An 11,274-nucleotide genomic window follows, 5' to 3' on the forward strand; every position below is an offset into this window, starting at 1 on the left:
TTGAAACCTGTCCACTTATACTGTACTAGTGTTTCAGGCCCGTTGTGATAACGGGCGCTAGTAGGGGAGAGTTCCCCCCCGCCCCACTTCCTCTGGCCTCCCCCCCCCCCACGCCCTCCCAGCTGGCCGAGACTTCCTTACCCAGAGCAGCCCGCGACAGTCGGGCGATCAAAAATCCATTTTTTGCGAAGAAGAGAGGAGCTCCGGAACAGAGCTCCTCTCTGTGCTAAGCCAATGCCCAAACTGCTGCTATGGACGCAAAGGACGCAATAGGCGTCCTTTGCGTCCATAGCAGCAGTTTGGGCATTGGCTTAGCACAGAGAGGAGCTCTGTTCCGGAGCTCCTCTCTTCTTCGCAAAAAATGGATTTTTGATCGCCCGACTGTCGCGGGCTGCTCTGGGTAAGGAAGTCTCGGCCAGCTGGGAGGGCGGTTGGCGGCCATGGCGGCGGCCGCGGAGGCATTCTTCTGGGCCGTTTTGGCCCTTAATCATTTGCGGGGGGGGAGCGGGGAAGGAGTATTTGGGCAGCTGGGAGGGCGGGAGAGTGGGCGGTGGCGGTGGTGGTGGCCGGGCAGACTCTGGGGGCGCCGCTGCCGGTCCGGTCCGCCCCCGCCTCACATTCCCGGCCTGTCTCCCCGGAAGGGCAAGGGCCCCAAGGACTCGCAGCCGCCTGGCTGCGGCGGCGGTGCCAGGCCTCGGCGGCGGCTCTGCCGCCACCTCGGCCGGCTTACCCCGTCACCTCCTCCCCCCGCCCGGCTTCGGCGGCGCGGCTCCACCGCCGCCTTGGCCGCGCTGCATCCTCTGGCCGAGGCGGCGGCTTCGCCACCGCCTCGGCCAGTCTCCTCCTTCCCCGCATTCCCGGCTTCTTCGGGGCGCCCGCTTCTGGCCGCCCAAGATGGCCACCGGGTGCCGGCCCTCATGTCTCCCTTGCCCTGTTCTGTGCCTGCGCTTCGCGCAGGCGCAGAACAGGGCAGGGAGGCACGAACACACACTTGGTGCCCGTCCACGGACGGACACCAAGCGTTTTATTAGAGAGGATAATATAAGCTGCTGTGAAGAATTCGCCTAATGATATGGCAAAGAAAATAACTACAGGATGCTTATTTATTTAGTTAGTTAGATTTATATGTCGCCCTACTCCCACAGGACTCAGGACTCATAGGACTATCGGTAACTTTGGTTCTTCTTGTGGTCATCCGTCCTTCTACACAAATGGGCTATGTGTCTGCGAGAGACCTCATTGGAACCTAACAAGCTCAGTTCTTCAATTCTAACAAGCTTCAGGCGGGAACCCCGCCCCCAGCCACAATATGTAGCTGCGCCACTCCTCATCCCCTTCGTCACGCAGTCAAGCTTCAGTAGACCCTGCGGAGAGGACAGGAGGGGGTGTAAAAGGACAGGTGACCACTAGAAGAACCAAAGTTACAGGTAAGCAACCTGTAGTTCTTCGACGTGGACTCTATCTTTTACACAAATGGGTGCATAACAAGCAAGCACCCAAGGAGGAGGGAAGAAACAGAAGCAATCTGTAAACTGCCAGAAGTATTTATTTCAGAAACAAGTACAACAACTGAAAATGGATTGCAGGACACTCCTGCCAAATACAGCCTCATTCCATGCCCTGGCATCAGTAGCATAATCCTATATAATAAAAGGCTAAGTGAGTGTCCATGGCTTTGGAATGTTGGCGTCTGCGTCCCTGTCTCCCTGGGCCGTTCTGGGCCTGCGCAAAGCGCAGGCCCAGAACTGTCCGAGGGAGACACGACCGCCAACACCAGGCGGCCATGCTGGCCGGGTCTCTTGCTGCCGCGTCTGGGAAGGGAAGGGAAAGACGTCTGGGAAGGGAAGGGAAAAGAGGGAGGAAAGGGATTAAAGTAAAGCGGTGCCCCCCCCCCCCCGAGAGAGGGAAAAGGAGAGCAAGAAAAGGAAGGAAAGGAAAGAAATGAAGAGCAATAGAAAGAAAAAAGAAAAAAATGTGGGGCAAGAGAAAGGAAGAAGGAAGAAAGGGGGATTAAAAAATCTAGCGCCCGTTATTATAACGGGCTTAAAAATACTAGTGATGGATAAACGAGTGGGGCAAAGCCTGGCAGATAGCGTCCAATGGGACTGCATAATCCAAGGCGACAGAGGCCACCATGGACCTAGCTGAGTGCACCTTAATGGTAGCAGGCAGCTGCTTATGAGCCAACTGACAGCAAAGTTCAATTGTGGAAACTACCCATCTAGACAGGGATTGGGCCGAAACTTGAAGACCCTTACGAGGCCCATCATAAAGAACAAATAAGGAAGGAATTTTTCTTCACTCAGCAGACCTCTGGACTTAGAAGGATAATGCCCTCCTATCATTCAAACAATGCAACCTTCGCTCTGCATCCGAGGAAGTGTTTTGGAAAAGCACAGGTAACGTGAGCGGGGACGAACGGTGAAGCATAGATACCATCTTAGGAAGAAACTGGACATCTGGCCTGAGCACAACCTTGACCTTATGGAACTGAAGGTATGGTTTATCAGCCCTCAGGGCCCGTAACTCACTCACCCTCCTAGCGGAGGTAACGGCCACCAGAAAGGCGACCTTCCAGGTCAGGAGACAGGGTTCAATTGAAGCCAAAGGCTCAAAGGGAGGCCGGAGCAGACCGGCTGAAACCACAGACAGATCCCAGGCTGGTGACATGACAGGGTCATCTGGCAAAACATGAGACAAACCCTTTACGAAACTCTTCACCACTGGGTCCTTAAACCACGAAGCCCAAGTTGTCGGGAAATGCATCACAATGGCAGCCAAATGTACCTTAAGGGATGAAAGCTTCAAACCACACTCTTTAAGGAACACCATATATGTGCGTATGTTTTGTACTGAAGGATTAAACGCATCAAACCCATGCAAAGACGCAAACGAATAGAAACGAGTCCACTTGTGATCATAGGATTTCTGCTTGGACTGCTTTCTGGCTGCGACCAAAACTTCCTTGAGTCTTGGTGGGAAGTTGGTAGGACCTTCCAGGCTGTCAGATGAAGGGGCCAAACATCCAGGTGGAACACCCGTCCCCCCCTCCCGCAACAGCAGGTCCGGTAGGGTGGGAAGTTGCAACCAATCCACTGCCAACCACCTCAGGGCCAGAAACCAAGGCCTCCTAGGCCACCACAGGGCTATCAGGATGGCCCTGGCCCGATCCACCCTCAGTTTGCGCAGCACCTTCAGAATGAAGGGAAACACGTACAGCAGAGGGCCTGTCCAAGATAGGATGAAGGCATCATCTAGAGAGCCCTCGCCTTCCCCTCCCCTGGAACAACAGAGGGCACATGGAGCATTGTCCAGGGAGGCAAACAGGTCCAGAGTCGAGACTCCCTATTTTACAAATATGTCCTTGAGAATAACCTGGTCCAAGTCCCACTCGTTGGAGACCACCGTCATCCTGCTCAAGGTGTCCACATGGATATTCAGGGAACCCTGAATGTTGACCGCCCAAAGTGACACTGTATGTGCCACGCACCAAAGCCAAAAGGTCCAGAGACAGGAACAGAAGGCTCCTGGAAGGTGTCCCACCCTGTTGATTGATGTAGGCCTTCGCCATCGTATTGTCCATTTGGATTGTCGCTGAGCAACCCCCAATCATGGGCAAGAAACCCTTGAGAGCATTGAATATGGCCAGCAACTCCAAATAATGGATGTGCCGGGTCCTCTCCCTGGGGGACCAATGTCCACTCAGGTGAGAGCCTTCCTGGTGTGCCCCCCAACTGTGCTCCAACACGTCTGTCATAATCACCCATTGGGATCGAGAAGCCTGGAAGGGGGCACCAACATTCAGGTGTTGAAACATGGCTCACCATGCCTCAGTCGTCCTCACCCACCGAGGGGGCATACATTCAAAACAGCCTGGATCTCGAAGTGGGTAGAATATGTCCAAAAACCACCTCTGAATGATGCACATTCGAAGGCACGCCTGAGGTAGCACGTAGGTGGTAGCCGCCATATGCCCCAATAGGCGCTGTACCGAGCACATAGTCTGTGGGCCTCCAGCTAAGAAAGCGGTGGCCAGCCTCTGGAGAGTACTTATGCGGGCGTCCGGAAGGAAGACCTTTTCCAATGTCATATTGGCCCTATGAATTGTATCCTGTGGGTTGGTTCCAACTGATGTCTTGAAATTGATTTGAAAACCTAGAACCTGCAGAGTATTGATCACAATCTCTAGGGCATCCAGAACTGCTCATCTGGTGCTCGCCAAGATGAGCCAATCATCTAAATATGGCAGTACCTGCAACCCTCACTCCTGCAGGAAAGCCACCACCAGGGCTAGACATTTTGCAAAAACCCTCGGCGCCGTCATGAGGCTGAATGGCAAGGCCTTGAATTGATAGGAGATCCCCCCGATCTGGAAGCACAGGAAGCATCAATGCTGAGGGCATATCGAGATGCAGTAATATGAATCTTTCAAATCTAGGGAAACCATCCACATGTCCTTTTCCAGGATAGTCATAATGATCGGTAGCGACAGCATTTTGAATCTTTTGTAGACCAAGTGCCTGTTCAGGGCCCTGAGGTCCAGTATAGGATGCCGACCTCCGTCTGGTTTCGGCACAATAAAGTACCCGGAATAGAAATCAGGACTCTCCAGATTGGCAACTTTCTCGATCACATCCTTTGACAGAAGAGCAGCGACCTCCTGGTCCAACTCCGGGGTGCACGGAGTAATCACAATCCCAGACACTGGCGGAGTCCTGCAGAACTCCACGGCATAGCCCAAATGTAGGATTGTAAGGACCTACTGGTCCCCGGTCACCCTGCCCCAGCTCACTGAGAACAGGGCCAGGCAAGTCCAGAAACGCCCTGAGACATTGCTTCTTTTGGAAGGTGTTCGGGCGCAGTTTCTGAAAGGCTGGCTTACTAGGCTGGAGGCCTGACTTGTATCTTGACTGGAACATGTTGCCACGAAAGGAACGTTGGGATGCAGACTGCTGTTGAGAAGGGGCCTTCTGTGGTTAATAAGGGGACCACCTGGAAGTTTACTGTGGTTTGGTGGTTGACGACGAGTACGACATGGATCACGCTGTGCTCCTCAGCTTCTGAACTTTCTGGAGTATGTCATCTGTCTGCTCCACAAAGAGGCTAGAGCCCTCAAAGGGCAGGACCTCAACCCTAGCATGGGCCTCATAGTTCAGTCCAGACAAATGCAGCCAAGCATGTTGACTGAGTGTCACAGATGTGGCCATCACCTTAGCCACGCACTCCACTAAATGCTGAGCTGAATAGAGCTCCTGATTTACCACCTGAATAGCCTGGCAGAGAAATTCTTTTGCTGGATCCCGCTTGTCCTGTGGCAGGAGATCAGGGAAAGGACCCACTTTCTCCCACAAAAAGTGGTTATATCGGATGTTATAAGCCTGATAATTGGCCACCCTCAAGAGGAGGACTGAGGCTGAGTAAAGCTTCCTCCCAAAGGAGTCCAATTTTCTGCCCTCTTTGTCACTCTGTGCCGAGTGGCTGTGACCCTTGGTCCTTTGCAGGGACGCCTCCATGACAATCGAATTTGGGGTGGGATGATTCTTCAGAAAGGCCGTATCATCTTGCAATTGCACCCTGTAAAAGTTCTCCAAGTGCCTATTAGGCTGAGAAAGAGTCATTGGCTTTTTCCAATAACCCCGCATGACTCCCAACAATGCCAAGTTCTGGGGCAAACTGGCTGGTACCTTGGCCTCCAAATTGATAAGGCTGAACAATGGGTCCAGTTCTCCCTTCTGCTGCATACCGAGGCTCATACCAAGGGCCGAAGCCATGTGGGCCACATACGTGGTGTACTGTTTGAAGTCCTCTGACGGGGAAACAGCCTTTGAATCCGACTGTATGTCGAGTGGGGACAACCCCCAGGAAACAACTTCAGAGTCCTGGGAGCTAGTATCGCTCTCATATTCCGACTCCGGAGAAGCCAAAGAGTCTTGAGCCAAGGGTGTCAAACCTATGGGGGAGACCGGTCTGCTTCCCAGATTGTCCGGTACCGAAGCGGAAAGCTCTGCCAGCAGTACCTGGACAGGCACAGCAGCCTGTTGCAGCATGGGAGCTGAAGCAGGTGGTTTACATCGCTCATTTCGATTCCAAAGAGAGCACTGTGGTGAGCAGGATTGCGGCCTTGCTTCTGAGAGTGAGGGGGGATCACTCCAGCCCTGCACAGTTCCAGGTTTCCCATACGTGTGGCCTTCCAAGTAACAAGGTCCATATCGGGGCCTAACATAGTCCAAATAGTCTGATCAATAGTCCATCTGATATCGATCACATGATCCAGAGTCCCGACGCCAAGCACCATAAGAAGGCTCAATCTTACTCAAGGAAGAATGGCACTCTGCTGCCCAGTACCGATCCGGATATGATGGCTCACAACACTCCCAGGCCCAATCTTGCCTGTAAACCGAGGAGCGTTATTCCGAGTACCAACGGGCACTACAGTCCCTAAGAGGGATGTGCTCCTGGCGCCTTCAAGGGGGTGAATGACACCTAGGCAACCCCGATGTGTCTTCCACAGGCTTGGCCAGGGAACAGTCCTCCTCTTCCGATGAAGCATACCCCGGCTCATCCATTGCCATAGTTCTCTACTCGATCGAGTTTGATCATGGGCCACTGAATCCACGACCAAATCTGAGTTAGGCCGCCCCAAAACCGACAGCCTCCATATAGGATGATCTGAGTCCGCTTTAGGTTTCTTGGCCACAGGGGCCTCCAACACAGGAGCCAACGCGGCCTTCTTTTTCTTTGGTATAGGAGGGAGGTGTTGACCCGCTGGCAAATCACGAGGCAACTTTGACTTCATCTTCTTCCTCTTTGGTATCAACACCAAGGGATTCGGGGAAGACTTTGGTACTACTTCCGAGCACACCGGCTCACTCGACACTGAAGGACGGTGCTGAGACTGGTAATGGGGCCGGGTTTTCGGCCTCCACAGGAGCAGATACTGAATGCTCCGACTGCACCGATGAAGCCATTTTAATGGATCACTTCAATGATAAGGCTTCCGAGGAACAGAGAGCCAGATCCCACAGGGCTGCGCACAGGCAAGAAGCTCTATTTTTCTGAGCCTGCTTCGTAAACTTCTGACAATGAAGACAGGTCTCGACAATGTGGGATTTCCCCCAGGCACAAGAGACACTCGGTATGAGTATCGGGGGAAGGGATCTTAGATCCACAATGAACACATTTTTTAAAGTTTGTCGTGCCTGGCATAAATGCCAAAAGCTGGCTGGACACTATGCTCCATCCCAGCCGGGATTGGAGCTCTGAAGAAGCGAAAAAACCCACAAAAAACCAAAATGCCAAAAAAAAACCCACGGTACTGTGCAAAAGAAATAAAGAAACCAAGAAAGAAAATTGAAGAAGCAGGGAGAAAAAACAACAAGGGGATAGATAGATTCTACTCGTTGTCAAGCTGCAGACTCCACAATGCTTACTGAAGTGTGGACAACGAAAGACTGAAGGGGTGTGGAATGGTGCAGCCGCATATAGCGGCTGGGGGTGGGGTTCCCGCCCAAAGCAGGAGAACTGAGCTTGTTAGGTTCCGACAAGGTCTCTGCGCAGGTGCATAGCCTATTTGTGTAAAAGACAGACCATGTCGAAGAAAAATGGTTGCCCATCTTGGCATTGGAGAGGGGAGAGTGGGAACTGCTGCATGCATCTGACATGAACCCACACCTGTTCTCTTGCCTTGTCGCCCTTCCCCTCCCTCAGTGGCTACAGCAACACTTGTGCCCTCATCTGAAGTCTCATTGTGGGGGTGAATTTGGTGCCTTGCTCAGTTCTGCCTCTCTGAAGTGTCAGGCCCACTGATCTGCAACCCTGAACATCAATTTTCAGCAAACCATTGCAGTGCTGGCGCACCACTCCTCTGCTTGCCTACTACTACTAGGCAGAAAGTGGTGCTGCACATGTGAAACAGTCACACCATCACCCACCATTATACACACACTGTTGGTAGCAAGGCTTTATCACCACAAGTGCAACACAAATAGGTTACTGAAAAGCAGATCTTACCTCCATACAACCTTCTGTGGAAGGCGTGCAAATGCCCCAGCCATATTTTCCACTATGTTGTTTGGGAGCACTTTAATACCAATGCCAAAGGAGACTACGACAACACCAGCATCTGCAGTTTCCATCCAGAGACGCAGGTCCTACACACAAACACACATCCAAATTGCAGGGATGAAACTCCTCATTTAAATGATTTTTTTCAAGGAAGAGAAACACATTTTGGAGGAGGGAGATATGGGTTATTAGATGGGGGGGTTTCAATAAAATGAGAGAGGAAATCCTCAGATGCTTAGGTGGTGGGATCTGCACCTCTGCCAAGTTGTTCTTTAAAACGATATCCAATTATCTTTCTAGCAAGACAGGCTAGAAAGAAAATACCTTGCCTTCCACTTTCAGCCAGGTTAGCAACAAGACCGGAGTCACTTAAGGATCCCACCAAGTTGGATTTTGTCCTCACTCAATCCTGCCTGCCCCCACCAAACATGGCAAAACAAGTTGCTTGTTATAATGAAAACTTGCAGTCTTTGCATAATTATTTATGATGGTTTGGGTATTTGGAGGGAACTAGGCAAGACATCAGAGCAAAGAATATTATCACAAAGGCCCCACATGGCAAAATAATATTTTTTTAAAAAAACCACCACTAATTTTGAGAACACACTGCAAAGTTTCGGTATTCAGGTTTTTTTTTTTTTTTTAATGTCTGTGAGCACACCTGTCCACCTCTAGAAATGCTGTTCTGGCACAGGCAAGGAAGGTACTATCAGAAAGCTGACATGGGCAGGGGGAGGTAACAGACTTCTATTTGAAGTACCTGTCAGAGAACCCCCAAGATGCACAGAAATAATAGTTGCAAGGACTGGTGTTATCAATGTGTTTTGATAAACATTCCCTTGAGAAAGACCAATTTATTTACAAACCCAATCAAAACTGTATTGCAATAATCTCTAGCAAACTGAAACTGATGGCATTATTTCTACAGACATTGCACATAGCATTGTAGACACCCACTTCCAGCACAGACAGCATGGCCTCTTGGCCAACTTTCTCTTTACAAAGGCTAGGGTTGAATATAGATGCTGCTCTTTCAGCCTGGCTCCGTTCATGTTGATGCCACCAAATCTAAATTCTAGAACATGCTCACAAACAAGTTGGACAAAATGTGTTAACTTGAATGCAGGATCTGGAGTGTAGATATGTCCATGTCCTCCATATAGACAGTCAGCTCATTGAGAAAAAACTGAGAAACCCTATTTGGTTTTTGCTAATTACTACACTTCTTTCTCTTGGAGACTTGCACATTTATTTATTTTTATTATTTTTATTTATTTATTTTATATACTGCCCTTCCAAAAGTGGCTCAGGGCAGTTTATATCAAAAACATGAACAGCAACTGTCTGAAAGTAAAACTTTTGCATTCATTCCATCTTTATGTAGGCAAAGCTGCCCAAGAGGCTGTGCTGAATCTGAAGGAGAGGTCCATAATGCTATATGTGAAGCCTGTGGAAATAACATCATCAGTGATGGGACCTGTCTAACAAAGATTCCTTGGAAATATATGTTTGATGAATATCCCAAATTGTATGGGTCTTTTACCAAAGATGAAGTTCTGTAAGTGTATTCGTGGTTGATTCCATTGACTTCAGTGGCTGATATCTAGATTAATGAAGTCCTGGTGGAGCGATGCTCCATGCAAGCTGCAGAGAAGTGTTATTCCCCTACTCCCTCTAAAGCAGACTGTAACTTCTGAAAATGTGTCCACAAGGTTCCCACAGCCTTCAGACATACTTTTTGGAAGCCACAGTCAGCTTCAGAGGGAAGGAGAGATTGTGGCACATTGCCCCTCCCCACTAGGACTGGTGAAGCATTGGCAGCATGTCTGGATGTCTGCCACTGTGTCTGACCTGCAGAAGTGTCTCTCTCCCTAATAGTCAAATACAAATGTTTTCTATTACATTATTTCATTCTTATGTTTCATTGGTCAGAATGAACCAATTCATTCTGTGGAATTTTTCCTTAGCCTAGGCTATTTAACTTCTCTCACATTTTTCTACTTCTCTCCATACATTACAAGAATTTGGCCTTTAAATAGTAAGAGGTATATGAAACACCAAACTCTGAAATCCTTCATGCTAATACAATTTTCTTAAGAAATTGGATATCCCAGTGTTGTCAGAAGCATGTTAAATAAGTTAGGAGAGCCTTTTTCTATGAAAGATATATACACAGGACTATTGTGTGCATTTGTACACACATACATATTTTAGTGAATGACTGCATTTTAAAAGTTAACCTGGCTACTGGTCTCCTCAAATGCAAGGTACAGATAGGAAATATACTACTGTACATGAGTTTAACATACTGTGAACAACTTTATGTGCATAGAGATATGTATGTGTGTACACTGTATACAAATTGTACATATGTTGAACGTAACATGTGAACAGGGATTATCTCAAAGTCTAAATGCATCAGGATCGGATTGATATAATGCAACATTTTATAAAGTGTTCAAGAACAATTTAATTCCAAGTTCAAATGCTTTGTGTACAGTATTTAAGAGAGAAAAAAGTTAAAAGGGGTGGGGGGGATCAGAAACATGGACAAATCCTGAGTTTCCTTTATCTCAGATCCAAACAAGGCTTTGTCAAAAGTAGCATCTTATAGACATATGTTGCTTTTAAACATAGATTATAACATTTTGACAACTGTAACTGAGGTTATATTTTTTAAAATTTAATATGGGGCAAATAGGGGTGTTTATTTCTTCCTTTCTTTTGGCAGATAATTTGGAGAAAAGATTAGGAGTGTGACCAATATACCCATAATGTTATCAAGTTGAATCAGCTTATTTCTTCTGATGCTGTTTTTAAATCCTTTGAGATTTTGAGAGCTGGGTTTGATCTATCTCACAATGATAGTTGGCAATTTATTCAGCTTAAACATTTATCATAGCTTGGTGGTCCCGATGCAATTACAACTTCTGAAACTCCATCCTTACTAGATTTGGAACATTTATTGGAGGTACCCAAACCAGTAATTTTCCTTTACTGGAAACTTAAAGATATAGATAAGATTGATATTTATATTCAAGATCAATGGAATAATGAACTTGAGTACTCTGTTCTTCCAAATCAACAGTAGTTCACTTTGAAGGCATTGAAACATACTTCCTTTGATCTCAGAATATTAATATAGCAGAAACTTTTATTCCATATTTATTGGACATCTCAGGGAATAGGGCTGTTTACATGACCTAAGCA

At 48.3% G+C, this 11,274-nt stretch overlaps 1 protein-coding gene across 1 annotated transcript in view; it reads right to left on the minus strand.

Moving 5' to 3' along the window:
- LOC128349455 (2-hydroxyacylsphingosine 1-beta-galactosyltransferase-like) overlaps positions 1 to 11,274 on the minus strand; it is a 63,002-nt gene that overhangs the window by 34,373 nt on the left and 17,355 nt on the right. The window contains exon 3 of the mRNA XM_053305763.1: positions 8,011 to 8,150. Coding sequence (XP_053161738.1) covers positions 8,011 to 8,150 — 140 coding nt within the window. The remainder of the gene's footprint in view (positions 1 to 8,010; positions 8,151 to 11,274) is intronic.

This window comes from Hemicordylus capensis, chromosome 3 (genome assembly GCF_027244095.1).
Source record: "Hemicordylus capensis ecotype Gifberg chromosome 3, rHemCap1.1.pri, whole genome shotgun sequence".
NCBI classification, from domain to species: Eukaryota; Metazoa; Chordata; class Lepidosauria; order Squamata; family Cordylidae; genus Hemicordylus; species Hemicordylus capensis.